At 40.5% G+C, this 22,572-nt stretch overlaps 1 protein-coding gene and 1 long non-coding RNA gene across 4 annotated transcripts; one reads left to right on the plus strand and one right to left on the minus strand.

The window, feature by feature from the left end:
* Positions 1-918: 918 nt before the first annotated feature.
* LOC146181282 (uncharacterized) lies at positions 919-10,712 on the minus strand. The gene is made up of 5 exons (XM_084576334.1): positions 10,533-10,712; positions 5,666-5,724; positions 4,628-4,696; positions 1,594-1,629; positions 919-1,018 (listed from the first exon to the last, which is right to left on the minus strand). Exons 1-5 carry the CDS (start codon positions 10,639-10,641, stop codon positions 956-958), a joined length of 336 nt encoding a protein of 111 aa, XP_084432460.1. The 5' UTR covers positions 10,642-10,712; the 3' UTR covers positions 919-955.
* A 642-nt stretch (positions 10,713-11,354) lies between these two features.
* On the plus strand, positions 11,355-21,015 carry LOC146181283 (uncharacterized). Of its 3 annotated transcripts, none has more exons than XR_014700429.1 (4): positions 11,368-11,481; positions 12,387-12,454; positions 19,463-19,602; positions 20,840-21,015. It is a non-coding gene; the product is annotated as an uncharacterized LOC146181283 (long non-coding RNA). The 3 variants fall into 3 exon arrangements; XR_014700430.1 differs by having other exon boundaries at positions 19,509-19,602; XR_014700431.1 differs by lacking the exon at positions 12,387-12,454 and having other exon boundaries at positions 11,355-11,481.
* The last annotated feature ends 1,557 nt before the right edge of the window (positions 21,016-22,572 follow it).

The raw sequence follows: 22,572 nt of genomic DNA on the forward strand, positions 1-22,572 counted from the left end.
AAAATTGCTGTGTGATCTCTTTATTCTTTCTTTAAAACCTCGTTGCTCAGAGGCAAACTCTCGATTGACCACCTCATGAGTTCAACAGTCCATCTTGCTGGAGTAGAGCATCGACCTGTAGAGCATCACACGAACACGCTTTTTGTCCTTTAGTAGGCGGCCCGATTAGTTGTGGCACGAGCTCATTTTGCCATCTCAAAAGGAATTGCAATCTTGGATGCCTTGCATCACAATTTTGCGTTTCGGCTTCCACTGTCTCTTTAATTAAAATAAGCTAAGCCATAAGGCTAGACTATGTTTTGTTAATAGACTTCCTTCTTTTGAAGGCGATAGCAAGCCGGTTCGCCAAGGGGCGAGAATCGCTTGATGAACACAGCTCGACATTCTTGGTCGATCTGTCAACACTGAAAAACAACCAGTTTGTCCTCTTACTGACTGATTTTTAGGGAATATTAAGCTCCAGATTTCTCGGGGAAGGTCAAACCATGTGTAGTGGATCATGCTGAAAATTGCTCCGCAGGCAAGTCATGAATTAGTGCGTATTGCGCATGGCAGGGTTCAGCGTATTCATATGGTGGGTACTGTGCGGGCTTGGTTGTTTCACCATATGGTGGCTTCATGAGAATTGAGTTAATTGTTGCGGGCGGCGCAAATCGCCTACCAGAAGCACACCACTATGTTGACAGAGCTGGCCAAAGAACGATGAATTCGCCGATTTCAAGGCCCGCAAAGATGAGGAAATATAATCAATTTGTTTATAGGAGCAACATCAATGAAAAGGGAGGTTTCTGGTAGAATAATATGCATGCTTTTAACGGTTGTACCCACTCTCCTTGTCCACGAGTGATGTAAACAGCCCCGCACTATGCTACTGACAATAAAATGCTCTCATACTCAATGCAGACATGTGGAGAGAACTTCGCATAAGGAAGTTTATTTGTCAACTTTAAACGTTTTAAGCCGCGGACTGTTCCTCCATTGAGAAGATACATTCTTCTATTTTATCCCACTCACTCTCCTGCAAAAAAAAGACATATATTTTATTATAAGAGATGACTTGGCAGTGAAAATAAATGAGACTGACGTCACGCTTCAATAAGTTCCTCTGACGTGCTTAGTACGCCAGCGCGGTCAAGCGAACTTTGTCAAGTGCTTGTTAGACTGTGCTCTATTATCGACATCTCAAAATCATACTTCGTCAAGTACGTCCTACGAAGCCCAACTAAGCCTATAACACAAATTGCAGACCACTATAGTTTAGAATCGCTTGAACTATGCAGACACAAACCAGGTTCTTGAGGCACGGACGTGCCATTAGGTCCAACTCAACAGTCCTTGTCATCACTACACTACATTTTGCAGAACCGCGTTTCGACGCAGATGCAAGGCACCCGTGTAATGTGCATTGTCAATGCAAGTTGAAGAGCCCCATGTTGTCGGAAATTTCGGGCCCACCAGTGCGACGCGGAACATAACAGGTGTCGCCTTGGGACATGAAACCCTCTATATAAAATATTAAAATATGCGAAAATAGATATATTCGTTCTCGTAAAATAAAATACATATTCAAAGAAAAAAAAAAGCAATTCTTACCAGCGCAGCCATCAATTCTTCGGGATAATCTAGTTCCTGAGCAAAACAAGAGAAAAAATATAAATCGAATGTCGTGTAGCAGGTCATGCGTGGTATTCAATGCTGTGAGCGAGCGTCTGCAATATGTTGTGCAGCTCACAATAAGTTACGAAATGAAGAACCGTAAGCACGAGACTTGAAAGCGCATTTCAACTCGTTGTGTTGTGAGCGTAGAGCGTCTCTTATTGGTCGTGTGAAGGTTGCTCATTGCACATGAATAATGCAAGCTTTCGATTATATTCATTCAAAAAAAAAAAAAAAAACGTAAGAAAGCACAAGAGAGACTTACTGACACATTTCATATAATATACTCCATTAGCCATTCCCTTGTAATCATGAAAAGTGCATTTTTATATGGTATTTTATGTCTGTTTTTTAATTCCGTGCATAGATATGCATTTGCACTGCGTACTTAGCAAAGCACACATATTTACCAGTGTAGTGCATAATTTATCAACTCCTCAAAATGTATTTCAGATTACGGTTCGCAAATCCTTAATTCTTTTTCAAAGCGACTAGCTGAAATTTAGTTCAGCCAGTGATTGCACCTGATTTCAGCTGTCTGCAGAAAAGTATGGCTAGGAAGTTCCGGTGAATAAAAATAATCACATCAGTGAAATAATTAATTTGTGCGACGAGAAGTTCCATTATGCATCTCGTGAGTTAAGTCGGCTCCTGTCCTATATTTCTTCTCTAACACAGAAAATTTTTAACCATTAACCTGGATCAGCGTTTTAGCAGAAACAACATCGAATAATAAGAAGAGCTTGTCTACATGGCAACGCTGGATAGAAGCACGTACTGAAATTTATTGAGGATGAAAGTATGCGGCGCACCTAATTATTTAAAGTTCTCAATCTGGTCATGTTTCAGTTAAGGTGTTTTAATTTTTTTACGAACGCATATTTTCAATTTTTCCTCCATTGTCGAAAGAAAAATGTGTCTGTTGTAGCTCTATCCTGGAATGCTCAACATGACCAATATTTTATCTATCACTTCAGTTTTTGTTTCTGAAACGCCAGTATTTTCTATATTTGTAAGCAGCACAGGAGGCAACGCCTTATCGCGAATACTGTTTGTTTCTGCGAAATGCAGCAACACGCTGTGGTGTATAAGGTTCAAAAGAGAGATTTAGTATAGGAAGACCCTATCGGTTAGGGGGTAGGCTAATTTCTCGGCGACAATGCGCACGCGTGAAGGCTGCCATGCCAAATCCGGGGGTGCTGTAATCACTCTGAATATGCGCACTCACGCTCCGCTTTCCCCATCCCTTAATTGATAGGGACCCTTGTTCTAAAACTCGCTACTTAGCCCTGCGTCACGCTTACGGTAATTGAATGGCATCGCGTACAGTTTCGCCGTTACAGTACGGAACTGGCCATGCATTTAAAATTTCCCGCCCTACTGACGGTACATAAACACTGAGGTGAATGTTCACTACCTGCGTAGGGTTTAGGGTGCTGAACCCAACAAGAATATGGCAACTGGAAGGACCGAGCTTACTACAGAACCACCTGTGAGCATATATTGCCGGAATGCAGGGGGCCCATTATCACTTCCCATTATCACTTCCTATTTTTTCTTTTTTTCATTCATTAAGCACAGCGCTACTTTTTGTTCGTACCAACATCTTTTAAAACCCTAGGCACAAAGTAACGTTATAGAGAAAATACTCGCTGATGGGTACTGTCATCTCCTAGTGCTTGAAAGAAGCTTCAAAAAAGCTGGTTCGCTGGCCTGTTGTGGAGAAAAAGACTGATTTTTGCCTTAATTTTGTCGCCTGGTTTACTGGGACGCGCTTTCGTAGTCTCGGCTCCTTCGCGTGATCGAAATAGAAGCACGTAAATGTTGAATTTGTTATTGGCGATCTCCTGCAAAGAACTGAAATGCTCATTCTATCTTTATTAGCGCTATTCTTCGTTGATGTATTAAAGACGCTCACTGGCTGTTCTTGCTCATCAGGTGTTGTGAGTTTTCGAATGTTGATCTTGAATTAGGATTGCTCTTTGTTTGTTCTTACTAACGATCTTAGAAAGTTTCAGGTGAGTTCTTTTGATGCCTGCTAATGAGGCGTTATGGCTGCGTGCGATGTCTCTTGTATTTACACTGACTCCTCTAAGTCTGTATCGGATGGTAGCTAGTTTCAAAGGGTGATAGCTCATTCTCGAACACAAAGGCTACATTCCAGTAGTTCGAGATCCAACCATAGTGTTTAAAAAATACTGATTATTTTTGCTTTCACAAGTAGCCTGTAATGATAATGCTGCCAGTAATATTTCTCTTTTTTTAAGTTGGAGCTAATCATGTTTAACTAAAATTAGCAGTAAAGATATGTTAGAACCAGGAAAAGTGTTTTTAAAAACAATTCAACCATGAGATAGACATGATTACACTCAATGTAACCTGAAATGTTGTTGGTTTATAGTTTCCAAACTACTATAATATAATTGAGCAATATACAGAGCTATCGACTTTCAGTAAGCCGGTGTTTGAAGTACCAATTGGGTCTTTCACTGAGTGCCGATATAGGAAAGACTGTTCACAGCCACAGTCCTACGTTCTTACTGAGCCCTTATTACAGGCGTCGAGCATCTGCTCCTGTATTGCCTTATGTTGATTTAAAATTTCCTAATGATTTTGCTGACCATCCCTAAAAGGCATATCATATTGCCAAAATCATATATTCATTCACATACTTGTAGGCGGTATTACAACTTGGGTTGAAAAAACGAATGGGAAGGAGAAATCACATAATTTTGTTTTTAACAAAGACGCTATTCCTAAAACAAGTTGATTCAAGCCGATGTATCTTATGATAGATTACCATTTAGAGTGAGAAAGAATGTCTTGACAGTGCACCGAATGTTGTATTAGAGGTGCTCCTAGCTCTACTGTATCTTAGTCGTTGCGAATACATCGCTGCATTTAAGGTATGCTTGTGTACATGCAGGTTTTGTGCTCATGCTGATATAATATTGAGAAAGGGCGCACTTACACCGTCTTTGCATATTTCAGCCAGGAAATCATCGACAGTTGTAGATTTTTTCTCCAGATACTCCTTGAACTGCACGAAAATAATGAATTCATGGCTATATGCTCGTTTTGACTCAGGGTAAAAAACTGTGTCGAATAAGACGCCAGTATAACATGCATGCTCACATGAAAGCCCCATGTTTCAACATATCCAAAAACTGAAAACAACATCAATGCCATTTATTGCATAACATTTATAGCAAGTTCAATCAACCCGTTACCTTTGCGCTTGATGCTTCGTTTTCAGAAACGTTGGCAGTTTATTGTAAAGCCAAAACATCGTAATCGATGCGACGGATTAGCGTGATCATACGTCAGGTAGGTCTCAGAGACTGTCCATATCACTGAGGTAAGATCAGTGAAATGCTTGTGGTATGAAATGTGATCGGATTGGATTACACTTCTGCAATTAGTTAACACCTTCGGTATTGAACACAATTGCCGCTATACATATATTCCAAACTTTCGCTAAAGTACAAAGAATGAGAGTGCTTCTTTGGTATCTTTGTTTAAGGGGACATGGGCAAATCTTACTGCGTCATCTGTGAGTGGACAAAGAGACAACTACAGCACAGAAAGCCCCATAGTGTAGTAAGGTAATTTCAGGGACATCACAGTGTAAAACAAGCCTCGTACAAGACATGCTAGGTCATACCTAGTTGTTTCACTCATCTGGTAACTCTTACTGGCTAATTAGCTAACAGTTTACTTTCCTACTTAATCTCGACGGTAACGTATTGGTGAAACTGTATAAACGTCAATCTTCCGGATTTAATCATATTACACTGTTATATCCGTATATGTTCCTCAACTCAAGCACAAGTGTTTAGCGGTGAATCAGCTACTTACGCTACTTCAAAAGGAATTATTTACGAAACGCTTCTTTCACAGAAGTGTAAAGGCCACCGTTAGCCGCTATTGTCAAGTTGCTGGTTGTATCTTTTTGCCGTGAAGACATTTCAGCGTTCTGGTATAAAAAGAACGGAACTGAGTGCCTTACCAAAAGACTCTTTTCCTGGACACACTTCAGGAATGAAACTTGCCGGCTGCTGTCGAGGTCTGGGTGGGAAAGAAAAACAAACGGAACCATGGGAGGCGCATTTTATTACCAAAGTTTGGCTTACATTCGGGAATATGCATAAGACATCATTAGTAAACATCTTCCTTCCCGGTGTAGAGAAAGAAAAAGATGTTGAAGCTGTCGGGTGATGTTACTCGTGCATGCTTTGCAAATAATGTGGAATGTAAATTACGAATTTTATACCAAGAACACTGCAGTACTGCACGAAGCTTAAACAGTGTTCAAGAAATAACCTCTATCTTTTAATTTATTTTTTTCTTTTTGGAAACCTCGGTATCGGGACAACGGAATTGAAAGGTGATCAAAATCACGCAGTTGGCCTTGCAGAGAAAAAAAAAACAATTATTTCTTTCCCTGAGGCATTTCCCAACAAACTAATGTGAAGAGGAGAGTTTATTATTTAAATATTGCTCAAAATAGGAACATTATTCATACGGCGGCTTGAACAAATGCGGATAATAGTCTTTCTGCGTTCTGATTGGATGCACCTGTCGAAATGCGGGCATTGTTTCTTAATGCACTTCGTGAATAAGAAACCGTCGTTCGAATACTGCGTGGCCGCTTAAATGACTGAAATGGATCGAGACGCCGATATGTTCTTAAGTCAAATGTGGCGGAATTTGAAAATTGGGCAGTTAATTCAGTCGTATTCTATATTTTTTGCATTTTTTAAACAATACATTTCTGAAGCAAACATACGTAAACGACAAATTCATTCGTTCTCAATACGTCGAGAAATATGGCGCTGGGTCATCTCCCTTAGGGAAAAAGTCGCCTAATAATTTAGTCATGTAACCAATGCAAATAAACTACACATTCTGCTAACAATAGTCGAGGGCGATAGAACACAAGCAAAGTGAATATTCGAATATTTAATTCAACTCTCTGTTTTTCACATGTAGACACGAATCCTGGAAGTATCTTGCAGAAGAGTATTAATTGAAACTGCTTTAATGAAAAACAAGACCGCGCACCAAATCAATCACAGGTGGGAATTTTTTTCCAGGATATCCTGAATGTGCCGTGCCGCATAAAAAGTGGTGGCTTCTTTCGCAGCTGTTGTGTGACAGTAACCTCCATTTTTTCGAGAAAGTTGTGAATTCGCTTCCAGATTAATTAGCCCAGTAATTTCCAACCCCCCCCCCCCCCCTAACACTCACTAGATACGTGAGATCGTGTGTGGAATGCGAGGAATAAAAATTTCATGCGAAGGCCCGATCACCTCCTCTCTCGGATTACTTACCTTTATAAATATTTACACGGAAATATTACCCGAATTTAAGGCTTTAGGTGTTAGAGAACCTATGGCTCTCTGGTATCGAGCAAGACACGCTAGAGTGTACAAGGCAAAATGTGCTTTTTCGGCCTGTGAACAAGCCACAGTTAGTATGTGTGCCGTGTTGTAGTGCGCCTTAGTTTTATCAATGTGGTTGTTTGCGCGTTTTGGTGAGACATGATATAAAGTTGAAGCGCACAACCAGACGAGGACGGTGAAAAAGACGAGTAATAGATAGGTCAAATGCGTGTCCAAGCTGTTCAGTTCAGTTCAGTTCAGGCGTTCAGTCGTGTCCGACTCTTCGTGACCCTATGGACCATGTCACGCCACGCTTTCCGGTCTCTCACTATCTTCTTAACATCACATAGCTTCATCTGCAATGCCTCGAGAATGCCATCTAACCATCGCTTTCGCTGCCTACCCCTTCTCCGGCGACCCTCAACCTTTCCCAACATCAAATCTTTCTCCAGAGACTCCTCTCTTCTCATCAGATGACCAAAGTAGCTGAGCTTTAACTTTAGAATTTGACCCTCCAATGAGCAGTCAGGGTTTATGGTCGACAATATCGACTGATTTGAACTTCTGGCAGTCCAAGGAACTCTTAAGAGTCTTCGCCAGCACCACAATTCAAACGCGTCAGTTCTTCGGCACAAGGAATTACAATACTTGTGTCGTCATTGTATGGCTGCGGGCTGCGCATGTGTGGGCCACAATTTGCCTTTATATGCTGCTTCGCAGCTCACAATAAACTGTCGAAAGTTAGCGCTCGTTTGTCTCTCGCCTCTTTGACTGTCCTCGTCTGGTTGTGCGCTTCAACTTTATATCTTAGTTTTATATTACGACTACATTCCTATTAACACGCGTGAATATAGGTAGGATCGCAGGCCTCTTTTTTTGCTATAAATCTAAGGAGGAGCATAAGACTCCCAGTAAATTTCATGATTCCAGTTCACTGCATTGAAGGTTAGGCTATTAACTCGTAGGATGCTCAAAAGTGTCCAAACCTCAACTTTATATCTTAGTTTTATATTACGACTACATTCCTATTAACACGCGTGAATATAGGTAGGATCGCAGGCCTCTTTTTTTGCTATACATCTAAGGAGGAGCATAAGACTCCCAGTAAATTTCATGATTCCAGTTCACTGCATTGAAGGTTAGGCTATTAACTCGTAGGATGCTCAAAAGTGTCCAAACCTCAACTTTATATCTTAGTTTTATATTACGACTACATTCCTATTACCATGCGTGAATATAGGTAGGATCGCAGGCCTCTTTTTTTGCTATACATCTAAGGAGGAGCATAAGACTCCCAGTAAATTTCATGATTCCAGTTCACTGCATTGAAGGTTAGGCTATTAACTCGTAGGATGCTCAAAAGTGTCCAAACCTCAACTTTATATCTTAGTTTTATATTACGACTACATTCCTATTACCATGCGTGAATATAGGTAGGATCGCAGGCCTCTTTTTTTGCTATACATCTAAGGAGGAGCATAAGACTCCCAGTAAATTTCATGATTCCAGTTCACTGCATTGAAGGTGAGGCTATTAACTCGTAGGATGCTCAAAAGTGTCCAAACCTCAACTTTATATCTTAGTTTTATATTACGACTACATTCCTATTACCATGCGTGAATATAGGTAGGATCGCAGGCCTCTTTTTTTGCTATACATCTAAGGAGGAGCATAAGACTCCCAGTAAATTTCATGATTCCAGTTCACTGCATTGAAGGTTAGGCTATTAACTCGTAGGATGCTCAAAAGTGTCCAAACCTCAACTTTATATCTTAGTTTTATATTACGACTACATTCCTATTACCATGCGTGAATATAGGTAGGATCGCAGGCCTCTTTTTTTGCTATACATCTAAAGAGGAGCATAAGACTCCCAGTAAATTTCATGATTCCAGTTCACTGCATTGAAGGTGAGGCTATTAACTCGTAGGATGCTCAAAAGTGTCCAAACCTCAACTTTATATCTTAGTTTTATATTACGACTACATTCCTATTACCATGCGTGAATATAGGTAGGATCTCAGGCCTCTTTTTTTGCTATACATCTAAGGAGGAGCATAAGACTCCCAGTAAATTTCATGATTCCAGTTCACTGCATTGAAGGTGAGGCTATTAACTCGTAGGATGCTCAAAAGTGTCCAAACCTCAACTTTATATCTTAGTTTTATATTACGACTACATTCCTATTACCATGCGTGAATATAGGTAGGATCGCAGGCCTCTTTTTTGCTATACACCTAAGGAGGAGCATAAGACTCCCAGTAAATTTCATGATTCCAGTTCACTGCATTGAAGGTGAGGCTAGTAACTCGTAGGATGCTCAAATGTGTCCAAACTTCAAAAGCGTTCAAATCGAGAGCGTTATCGGGTCCTGTTCGCATCGCCTTCTCATGATATTTAGCTTCGCAAGGAGATATATACTTCTCATGACACACCACTCTTTTTGGTATTTAGTGCGGGAGAAAATTTCACTCCTGTCTTGATTTTAACCACCTATTAGATAGCCTCAGTTTTGTTATTTCTTCCCGCTTAATGTCGGTAGTCTGCTGTTTCTCCACTGTCCTCAAAATCCAGTGCTTGGAAGATGACTGACGGATGTAGAAGGCTTCGAATCGGGCTGCGGCTTGCGACATCTTTGCGGCACCACCATAAAATGGAAGGAATTTTCCAGTGAGCGCTGCATAGCAGGTAAGCAAAGCGGAAATAGTCTTTGCTACTCGCTCACCTATACCTTCCGTAATTAGTTTATTTTTAATGGTGCACCTAAACAATAGCTGACACTCAGGCAATGCATACACTAGGACCACCTTTTTTATCGGAGAGAAACATTGAGGTTGTATTGCGGAGTGGTTGTATATCGCCTCGCACTGAGTACGAACCGATTTGGGCTCCGCCAGTTTTCATAAAAGTTATTGTTTGTTTATTTTTTCTAGTTTTCTCGCTACGACAACAACGCCGACACCGGCTTTTATGCAACACGAGGCACTTAACGCATACGCGTTAAAACCTACACAAAAAATACGCAGAACACTGAAGAATCAGCATAACCACGAAGCACAATCTGACACCGTTAAAGGGATATGTAAGCATGTAAGGTACTTAATGATTCTGAGATTGATACATCAAAGGGGCAATTTAAGCGTTTAGTTTTTAGTCACCGTGAGCGATGTACATACGCAAAGAAAAAAACATAGTGCTGTAATTCTGATACTTTCGTCTAAGCCATAACTTTCATACCAAACAATTCAGTTCCACACTTAGATAAAGCTGATCTTTTCCGCGTTACTGGGCATGTATAAATGTTTTAGTAATCACGCTCCTACTGAAGAAAATGCCATCGTCCTCTTTATTTCATAAAGCTTTGAAATCCGATACAGTTTAACTTCAGGCCTACAACAGGAAGCATTCTATCAGACATTGAACTTTCACTGTCTCTGATGTGAAATAAACGCCAATAAATGCGCTCGGCTTTCAACAGCATTGCTTGCTTACCGCAGAATGTTTGATATTCTTTTTCCTGGTGCTCTTCCGCAATCTCCTGCGGCGCACACTGAACGTATGCGGTTGAAATAAATAGTGTGAAGACGAGCGCCTTGTACATGTTGATGTTTCGAAGGCAGATAGCACAGTCAGAACTGCTCAAACGTAGATCTGGAAGCCCCAGGCCTCTCAAGGCACTTATATACTGCTAAGAAAGATATTTAATGACTTATAATGCATAAGAAACTAGCCTGCATTGCGACACACAATGGCATCTGCATGTGCCTGCTGCTGCTCTATATTCACGAAGTACCGTTTACTCGGAGTCATTATCGCGTCAGTAATGGTAAATGATTTGAGCACAATATTCCACACTTGCACGAAATGTTATTAGAAAGCTGTGTTTTGAGATATTCCTGCGCTATTATATCAAAGTGGTATTCATTTGAGTTTCAGATAGGCAATTTCAGTTAGAAATTCTAGGGCCGCAAGTGTATATACATGACATGTCCTTCTAGCTATAATATTAAAATCTGATAATATATTTTGATGCAATAAAATGTGTTCTTGGCTACGCCGACTTTAAGCGATAACAAGTAAGGAAAATAAAAATGACGGCGACTGTATGAGTTAATCATCGCTATTAAACATTGCTTCAAGGTTTTGTTAAATGATATGGGCGTAGACGAAACATCTTGCAATCCAAAGATATTCACATTTCCAATGCATAAAATTTTGTCTGAACCAATGGATTATTTAGGACGCATTGCTTGTTATTTATTCATGATTCGGCTGCATAATAACTAAGTCCGCTATTTTTGTTATAACGCAGCAGTTTTCTCGCTATCTTACTCGTACATAGCCTGCTGAATTTTATCTGCAAGAAGCAAGCAAGCAGGACATAGTAGAACGCATCGCAGCATTAACATGCGACACAAGTGGTGCCGCGTCTAAGATGAAAGTGAGTGATTGGCGTTTATTAAAATCGTATAGTAGAGAAGGGAACCGCGAGATCTGGTCTATTCACTGAAAATGAATTGGTAATAAGTTAATATTTCACCGCTACCAACGTGACGTCACTTCGTTGGTCTGACTGGCGTCCTATCAGTTAAAGCTGTATGTGCTCCTATATTGGGTCTGAAGAAATCTATTTGAGCACAGCCAGATTTTCAAAGAACTACATAGGATAAAAGTGCGCATTCCGGAAGATGACTCGAGCAGAGTAAAAACTGCGAACACTTTATACAAGCCCGCAACTTTAAATCTTATGAAGAAACTATTATTACCAATTTCAAGATGTGCAAACCGAAATCAGGCGCTTAGAAACGTAATGTTAGAAGCGTAAGAAAAACGATCTACATTTATAAACAGTGAGCGAAACATTCTAGCTTATCACAAGAAGTTCTTGGCATCATGCAGTGCAGACTTTCTGTGAACAATATGTATAAAGGTAATGTGAAGCAGTCTGCGCAGCTCATCCGAATGGGACATATCTCCTTCATTAAAATACACGTTCTCCTATCCCAGAAGAAATGTTTGGGCTTCAAGACTGCTTTTAAATTGGTGAGGAGATCACACAGCACAAAGTTGCTCTTTGGATCAGATAGCAAACCACGCCTGCACGCACCAGATTGTAGTGATATGTTGCTGGTGAACATGTGGTTTGCTGTAAAAACTGCTTAGGTTTCCTGTAAAAGCTCTACTGTAAGCCCCCTTCTCACAAACATGTGTTGACTTTTATTGTTAATTGAATAATAAAAATCTAATTCCCAACACTAGCCTAAAACAAAAATTAGCGTCAGACATATATCATTGTCACGAGTTCTGTTTCTAAACATCTGTAAATAGACTCGTGGCTGATTGCAGGCAAATGATCGCATGACTCCTGTGCCGCTCCTTGGTGTGTGCTTATTTGCTGATTCTCTTCGCTCTTGGTTAGAACAATTGGAGCATATCACACTTCCGGGATAGGATTCTTTTTACTTCTCCGATCGAGAACATGTTACTCAAAATGTCAGTCAAGATTTTCTGTTATACTGCGCCGCTAATGTTTTTAACGCATTTAAGAATTTTTTACGTAATATTATGCAGAAACTAAATGTAGCAAGATCCATCAACAGTTTTCTTGTTATCTGCATCACGCAGCTGCGGTTGCTGTATTGACGAGAGCATCGAAGGTCTTGTGGTGCAATATTTGCGTCGCACATGATACATGCCCTGGTTGATTCTCAGCGCTATCGAGAACCCAGCGATTTTATACTGTTTGGAGTATCCCTGGCCTGGTTCTCTGTCTTTTAAAGTAAATCTCTAGCTAAGCGGTGTTTGAGTGTTCGTTTGTGAATCGCGAATATAAAGAGAGCATCGATTGAACCTAAAATAGGTGTAGATCGCAGCAAAAAAAAAAAAAATTATGTACTACTGTAAAAATCTGTCCATGTCACAACCAAGTCTCTTAGGTGTGTGCATGCAATATTCTTCTGGTAATATTAGCTTATTTCATACAACTTTACACAAGCCTGCTGGTAGTGTGAACAGCTGCCCTACTCATTGCAGTATACAGCACTGATTTCGACCGATCAAGACGAAACACAATGCTAACAAAATTTATTGAAGCAATATTAATAATTCTTCTTATCTAGCTTCGGCATGGGATTACTGTGGCGGGCATCAATTCGGAAAAAGCACCGAAAGGCATCATTACAAGCAATTCACGATTGGTAGCAGATGCTCTGCGTGGTAGTGTCCCGTTATGGTTGTTAGTAGTAATATAGCAATTTCCTGTTGCTTGCTTGGAACAGGATTTAGGAAATAAATGTTCGTTCTGTCCATATGTGATGTCTTTTTCAGCAGCTGTGTTTCTGGGGCCCTCGCTTATGGCTGGAATTTGTATCATGGGCGAAGCTCCCCGATAAGTTTTTACAGCCCCTCCGCCTTCTGAATTCTTAATGGCTCCTATTCCGGTATACTTATTCCTAGAAAATCTTGTTTCACTTAATGGTGCAAATAAAGCAACCAAGGCTTTAGTCTACTTGCGCCAATAAACCTATGCATGGCCATAACACCTTATCTTCGATTAAAAAAAAAAGACAGTTGAGCGTTTATAACTTTTACGCGTACTCAAGGGTGAATGAAAATGCTTTTAAACTTTGTAACTACTACAGTAGCAGATTTGATGAAGTAGTACTGATTTATGTTTCTGTGACTTTACAAATGATCTCTTTTTTTTTATTAATTATTGAAAAACTTTGAAGACTCTTTAGGTTATTAAATAGGAGGGATATAAACCAGAATATGTTTGCCTGAACAGCGAAGGAAGCAATGCTTATGCAAAATCAGCATTCAGGGGAAACAGTTCGAGATACATCATAGCAAAATCGAATATTCTGCCATGATGCACAACAAGAAAATAAAAGGAGACTGTTAGTGCAGGTGGTTTTGTTTTTAGGCTTCTTGAAATTTTTCCTCAAATCCTGCTACTTGTGACAGTTGTTTTAATTACACAGATGTCGAAATACTCACCGCACTTGTACTGTACTAACATCAATCTGTGACCACTTTAATTGTGGACCATCAGATATGAAGCTAATCTCACGACCACAGCTCAAATATTATTATTTGTATTGCAACACCGGATAATTTATTCTCAAACGTAATGAAATTATTCAGACATACTACTGACAAGCTTGATCACGGCTAAGACTTTTCGTTGCCTTGCTTCAGTTACAGTAACCATATTCATTCACAAAGAAAGTAAATAAATTCCCACTAAGAGAGGCGTTATAGTTAGGGAAGCGGACATGATCTCAACAGTACTATTCACCGCTTGCTCAGAGACTAGGAATGAGGGCAGTTAAGGATAAGGGTTGATCGAGAATACGTCAGTAGTCTGCAGTTCACTGGTGAAATAATCTTGCTGAGTTACTCATGGGATAATTGGCTAAGGAGGATCAAAGATCTCAATAGGACAATGGTAAATTCGCCCTAAAAACTTGTTTTCAAAAGAATAACTAAATGTTTAACTGGCTCGAAATAAATAGCAGTTTAGAATAGGTAGCGAAGCACTAGGAGTGATAGGCAAATATGTATACTTATACCCTATTTACACGGCCGGCTTAACCGTGGTTACGCTTAACCGAGGTAAGGGAACTTAACCATGGTTAACCACCAATCGCGGTTCGCTGTTGTTACACAGCTCGCCGCCGTTCTGGGTTGCGGCGGCCATTGCCCATTAAGTACGACAACCAAAACGACGCGGTGATTGGCGGAACGAAGCTGCATTTACAAATATGCTATTTATAAATAGTTCCCGGAGTGTCGGCCGACGAGGCGTCCACAGCACAGTAAAGCACCGCACGATGGCAGGACAATCTCGACCTCCGTGAACACCGCCGCGGTGGCCCCTCCTCCCGCAAACCGTACGCGAACCACCCTGCATATAGCTAGCGCTGATGTCAAAAATAAAGCGAGCGAAATTTGTTGGTGTCTAGAATACTGAGCAGATTGTCAAGAATGAATGACTCTTGAGAATCGCTGAGCAGCGGCAAATTGCTGGCAGGAGCGATAACCGCTACACAAGCAAGTTTCTGCTCAAGCCAAGCCAACTGCTGCCGGTGAAAATTGGGCTAAACCGCCCTGCTCCTACCAGCTCTGCGATTAATGCTTTGTCAAAGTTGATCATATTATTGTTTTACAATGGCAGACTAGGATCCACAAATGTAGTTTCATGAGTAGACCAGTTACGAAAGCGTCGCTCAGTTCCAGAGCGCCAGTCATGGGCAGTATCGAGTATATTCTAGGCACTATATATGTATCTTCGATGCTATCTTTAGATATATTTTGTGTATCGGTATTTGGTATCGTGCGTTGAAAATGAAAGTATCGGAGTATCGGTATCGAACATAGATTTTTAAGGTATCGTGCATTTTAAATATACCCGATACTAAAGAAAAGTTCAAACATTGAAACCGCTGTGAGAGTTCGGGAGGACGGCGCTCGCTCAGACGGTTGTACAGACCCTGAGCAAGCTCGGCTTGTAGTACCACGTGAGTTCCTTACATATGCCCGGCCCCTCAGTGTCAACCACATTTCCAGATACCCTTTCTTTAAAACTGAAGGAGGCAATTGTAAGTAGGCACACACGAGGTGCTGCACTTTTGAGCACCGAGTGCGTACCACAAAGCTGCTAAGTCGTTAACAGAGACACAGAAAGATATGAACAAAGTGGAAACGCAAGGCGAAATTAGGGATCACACACACATGGGCTGTAAAGTTGTAACCACCGATATCGTCTACAGAAGGAGAATAACTGGGATAATAATATTTGTATGAAGCGCATTTGACAAGCACTCGCAAATAATGATTAGCATTTTACCAGTGTCGCTCAAGAGGAAAATACGTAACAGTTGCAAATTACTAGTCTTCAGGGGCGGAAACGGAGAGGCTAATGAAAAGGGTTGTAAATTAGTTGAGTACAACGCAGAGACCTATGGAAAAAAAAAATGAAATATGTAATATTAAGAAATAGGAAGCGTGCAGGGTGTGTCAGAGAAATAGATCGAGTTAATGACATGTTAGCCGAAATCAAGAAGAAATAGCCATGGGTAGGACATTTACTGCGAAGAAAGGATAACAGATGGTCGCTAAAGATAACAAAGTGGATTCCAAGGACATGAACCACAGAAGTGAGGTGGACGTATAGGTTAAGGAGTTTTCATTGGGTTGACTGAAGGAATAAGAAAGAGGCCTTGGCCTTGATATAAGCATAGCCCTGCTTATGATGATGACACTTTTTCGTCCCGGTCTGGGTTCAAAACACACATGTTGTCGTATCGGGCATGACACTAGGCCCCTATTCATGTTGATAGTTCTATAATAGTTATGTCTGCTCTCTCTCTACTTTCTATACCAGGAAAGGCAGATATACATGTGTCATAGCACCGAACCTATCCCAGTTTCGAAAACCCTCGAAATTTTCAAGTGTACTACTCATAGAGTGCTATATATTTGCAATTCAGGAGATGAAGCCACCTTAACTATAATTTTACACTACCGACGGAGGTTTACTGAAAAAGCTTCTTCAATTCCTAGTATCAACTATTCTTCCTGGCCTCTGCGAAACCCAAATATAGGGACCTCAGTTTACATTCTGTGAATATTGGTATTACTTTCTACGCCAAAACTTGCATTGCACACATAGAAAAAAATTGCCACCTCTTTTTCCTTTCCGTCTTTCTGCCTACCGTATAGGCAAATAGCAAATATACTACACAAAATACACACGGAAATTTCCAATATTAAGCTCCTTTTGTGGGCCTTCTTGAATGCAAACGTATGATAGGAATAACTGAGATGACATGTACACGTGATGCGGTTTTACTTGAGGGAAATCATGTCTTTTATTAAACGCAAAGAAAAGCTCGTGAATTTAAATGAAGTTTTGAACATAAAACCATATCTACACTGTCAGGGGAAAAAACCTTCTTGAAAACAATAGATGCTTTAAATATTGATGCTGCCTGACATTCGAATGTAAGCTCTACGATGTGAGCATCAACTCTTTTAATGGGATATTGTAATGTGGAGAGGATTAATTATTATGTACTTCAGTTCACACCGTTACGTAGCAAAAAGACGAGTGATGAGACGTCGTTAGAGAAACGGACGACAGGATCTCTTAGCCGATGACCTTGCGCGGGCTCTATGTCCAGCGCTACTGCTACCTTTCCCTTTTTCTGTGCAGTCATACCACCCGACTCACCCAGGTGAACATCCTGTGTGTGAGATCAAAGAATTACAATAATCATAAACCGCGGGATATGACAAATTGCTGGGTGCAACAGCATGGTAGAACAAAAGTGACAAGGGGGTGAAGGGCTCTTCATAACAATAAAAAAAAAAGAGGAAATAAGACCCGGTTCAAAAATTTCATTTGTCAAGGCTAATTATTATTATTTGAAACTTTATTGCCGCCAATACAGGAGGTTCCCCTACTCCCTAACCCAGGTACGCAGACCCGAACAGGGGGCTGAGACTCCGCGACTGGAAGCGCGCAAGGATACATTGATTTTTCGCGGCCTTAGCCGCCAGGCGGATAGTCAAAGCTATGCCCGAAACTAGCGGCAGCAGCTCACTGCCTTCTCTTATGTGGGCGATCAGTGGTACCTCGAACCAGCTGGCGGTGAACACAAAGCTGTCGTGCTCTGTTTCTATGGCTGCATTTCTAGAGTTAGCTCACTATGGTGCATGCGAAAATATTTCCGTGGACACTAATGCTATTATTTGGTGCCTATTTATCCAGGTCCGGAGCTGTCCTCCATCCCTGTAACAGCTGCAAGGTAGTCTGGCCCCGCTTTAATTTCAGACTTAATTGCAGATCTTGAACAAGCGTTGGTAATTATTGATGGTGGCTGCTTGTGCACAAAGAGCACGATGCACAAACAGAAGAAGAAATAATTTGGAAGCTACAGCAATGATTCACAACAAAACAATCGAGCACAAGTCGACCTAACAGTGCAATCCTTATGAAAAGTTGTTTGGTGTTGAAGTGTAACCTTCCGTTTAGGACCCCTTAGCTGGTGCCACGACTAATTGTTGGCAAAGCGTAGGCGCCTAGTTGGGGAATTGCAGCTTCATAACATTTTAGAGGCTTCGTATGTTTGTTTGAGAGTACGAAACGTGTCGTTCGTGACATTAAGGTAATTTTCCCCAGTAAAACAAAAACTGGCGCTTCATTAAATTGCTTTAAAGCTTCTTTACCTATCACTCTAGCTTTTTTATGGTTTATAATTCAAAATAACATCATAAAGCTAGTCAGTAAAGCATGCAGCAAAGAAGATAATTGTGTGTCCATTGGAATATTTCAAAATGCTCAATTTGAATACATAAATCCGTGATTTCAAGCATGATTCCGACTTAAAATGTCTTTATTTAATGGTTTTATATGCCAGAAAATTCGTTTTCGTCCTTTGCACCATCCATACAAAGACGCATATTCAATACAGGAGCGGTTTTGGAATATATCAAAGATAATGAGAGCTGCGGAGATATCTTTATCAAGCGATGGCCCTCTTTTGATTTCACCGGTTATGTTAGGCATAATTTGGGTGAATTAATACACCTTTCCTTACACTTCAGTTATCAACCAGCTCTGCATTTAACCTCTAATGGGGCTCATTTGTTATTGATAAATTTCTTCAAAGTAGTTTTTCATCATGAATTTCATGCAGTCGAGTAGTTCACAACGATTTCATCTTTGAATTGAAGGGCAAGTTTCACGATAAGTTTGCCTTGTTTAGCAGGGTACTTTTCTAAGTCGTGAAGTGGCCCTGAATTAATTATTTAAAAGCTTGTTAGACAAAAATGTTAATATATTGTCACCTTAAGCTCTCTATCTGATATAGAAAAAGCCCTCCCTTCCTTTGACTTTCCGTAGATTGACTCGGCGATCCAATATCGCGTACATAAAGTAGTTTGACTCTGCAATACAACATCGCGTACAGCATCGACACGAAACAAACAAAAGTAGAAGCGAACTTTGTGTTGAGCTCAAAAATGCTAGCAATCAATGCGATATCTCGAGGAAGGAGTAAAAGATGCTACATACTTTAGTTTTATTTATATAATGTTCATCGATTCTGTTTCATGCTACATACTATTGTCTGTCTTTGGTACTAAAATTCTCAAATATCGGGCTGTATTAGTTTGTAATAATTATTCTGAATTTCATAACACTCACAGATTGTTTTTACGCGCATTTCACTATTGCATCGCTCCTTTGATATTGTCAGCGATGTTCTCAGCGCTGACAAAGTCTCTAAAAGCAGACTCTCATTTAAAAAGTATTGTCTGTTAAAATTGCTTAACACGGGGTCATGTTTCAGCATTTATGGGGGAATGGTTGCGCAATGAACAAAGAGCTGTAGCCGCCTTTCACAACGTTCCAGAATGCTGTAGGTACCATCTTTGTCTCACGTAAGAAGGTTTGTGCAGCTTTTCATTCAACGCGGATGAGAGCGACGTAAATTCTGACTTTCTACGCTACCATGTGGCGCTGCTGCTACCACGCCACCAAGTATTTCATTAGGTGAGGATGTATTTTTATGGCATAAGATCTGCTTTGAAAAACAAAATTGATAACACCGTGGAATCTACACTGCAGAAATGCGCAAGCCTAGTTTGCTCATTATGAACTTAATGCACCGTCATTATCTTTGTTAATGTCATCATTTTCATTATCAATAGATTCAGCGTTTTTTCATCGCTACTATTATCCTCACGGTTAACAATGAGAATTATGGTATGCGTTTCGCAATCTCGGACGCACGGCCAGCACGGATCTATTTTCGGGAAGGCATGAATAGATATATTGAAATTCAGAAACTTGCTCCTGAAGCTCCTGAAGCTCCCGAGTTGCTCGGAAGATTGGAGCCATTAGTGACCCTAAGAGAATTTTTAGCATGACGACGCCACATCCCTCCTGGCTGATTGTTGTATTAATGATTGCTCATTGTGCATTGTAAGTGGTTTTGTGTAGTGTGGTCCCTGCTGAAGTCAGGCAATAAAGAAAAAAAAAAGCGTTTCGCAATCTCGGGCGTGGCGCACTTGGTTAAAGCTCCCGGCTGGGAATGCAAGGGTTGGAGGTTCGATTCGCGGGAGAAAAAAGGACCTTTATTTTTCATATGACGTCATCTCGACGTCATTTTATTGACAGCTGGAGTGTGACCAGATGAAGGAACTCCAATATTAGCTAATAAAGGCTTTCGGATTAAAAAAGAGCCAAGGAACAAGATGTTTTTGTCTGTAGATTGCAGAATACTGCACCAATGTACCAAGCATGGAAGCATATAGAAAAGATAAAAAACAGCAGGCGAACAGTAAGGTTTACAACACTTATCGCCAGTGAGTAAAGCGTGATTAAGAATCTAGAACCCCGCACTGCCTGTATGCGAGGCATAATAGCTGACCGAAAAGCCAGCACTGCGATGGGCTAAAGTAATTTCGGGAGCAAGTGAGCGGAATTCAAACGTAATATAGGGCAATTTCCTGCCACTGCCTGCGCTGCTATTACATCCAAGTTAAAATCCACAATTAGCCAGGCGTTATCTCTTGTTCTCACTCATAATCGAAGTGAGGTATGGTTGCATATTTGTTTGTAGGACAAAGTATTGATAACAAGGAATAACAAATACATTTTAGTAATAATCTAATCACCCTGTTTGCCTCTCCCATATAAGGCGCTGCATGTTCACACTAAAACAATCATCTGTTCATCGTCTTCTCGTCTTTTGTTTTGCTTACATGTAACACATCGTCTTTTTCAGCTACAACGCTACGCTTCTACGCTAAGTGATATATTGCCAGCCCAAATACAACGGGAAGCACGACCGCAAACTTCAATGAGCCAATTAACATTAGTAGTGTCCGGCTCGGTCGGTAATTTGACAGTTTACAAGGAGCATCTCTGAAGTAAAAGTTCTTTTACTGCTGGATAGTGTAATTTTTTAGAACGCTTATTTTTTTACAAAAGCTGGTATTGAAATTATGGAGGAAATTGACGACTGGAGTGCCTTATTAATCTTTTTGTTCTAGTACATGCTCAGGCTTCAACACTTGCCCTATAAACGCGCTTCTGTTTTGCGGTGGACGGATGTCGATGAAGCTTCCGATATTACGCGTGCATGACAAATGCGAAAATCCCCACTTTACAACGGTTTCTTGTACCTCACTTCCTAATATTCATCAAATGTCAGATATTGCACGATATTATTATGCAGACTTTAATTGGAATGTTATACGCTTGTGATGCATAACAAAAATAATTCAAACTTAAAATTCTTCCTGCACTCCCATCGAATAGATAAATACGATATACAAAGACAGGGTGCGTAAGAAAATTAGTTTAGGACAAGTGTGGAATATTTTAACACATATCAGGAACCTAACTTGAGAAGTTTTCAATGTGTAGTAAAATTTTGGCTCAAAATTTCTCCTGTGCACAGAATGAGTAATCAGGACTGACACAGGATTCTAATGAGGTACATTTTGGAGAAAATTGCCTTAAAAATCTACAAACCTGCTGGCACAAAATCTGAAGAGAAATTCACTTTATGGTGAAGTTTCATAACAGCTGAAAAATCATATTCAAGAACACATCCCTATAATTTTTATAAGGTGTCGCGGTATGATTGGCCAGAAACGTTCTTTAATTATTGTCACCTTGGGGCCTCATAGTTTTATTTCTAATTTATAGTTAACTCACAGCACTCTTTGACTAGGGGGTACAAACGACACTCGATTTTAGTTCCAGTTTGTGTGTAAGTGCTTAACTTTTCACTCCAGCACAAATCATTAGTTTATATTCACGCATGCCATATCGATGTTCAAGTCATGGTGCGATTTTAAAGTGGTAATTTATCTGACAGCATGATTAATTACAATTTCATGCGACGAAAGGCCCTCTCGATAAATTCGAAGAGTTTTGCGCCTGCCCTCAGCGCTTGGTAATGATCTCCAGGTGGCGGAAATTATTCAGGAGCCCTGTACTACAGCATGTATTACATCCAGAGCATTTTTGTATGATAAACACTTCCCACGCTGTTCGAAGTGTCATATGTGGATTTCCTGTACGCTATTTTATTTTATTTTTAAATATACTTTCATGGTCATAAGAGGCTACGCGGTTGGCCCTTTCATATACTCGTCTCGGCACAAGCCTCTTGAACGCTTCGTATAGGCATATTGAGGGAGGGCGCTACACAAACTCTCTTTCGCATATTAAAGAAGGTGTCCTGGTCGAGCTGCATACAGCTGCATACAGAAATCCAAGACGAATGCCAGCTCACGCACTTCACAAGCCTTTTTTTGGCATTTCGGAGACATCGTCGTGGTCCAGCGTCCACTCTTGCTACTTTTTAACGAATATAAGACGTAAGATTAGGTTACTGCTTCAAGTTAAGGTCTTATTATCCTAGGTGAAGAAAGAAATGTAGGACAGACAACGGCGGATTATTGTCACATCCGGAAGACGGCGAAAAGAGAAAAGCATGTAGTCAGA

This window comes from Amblyomma maculatum, chromosome 8 (assembly GCF_055883805.1).
Source record: "Amblyomma maculatum isolate TAMU_Amacu chromosome 8, ASM5588380v1, whole genome shotgun sequence".
Classification (NCBI taxonomy): Eukaryota; Metazoa; Arthropoda; class Arachnida; order Ixodida; family Ixodidae; genus Amblyomma; species Amblyomma maculatum.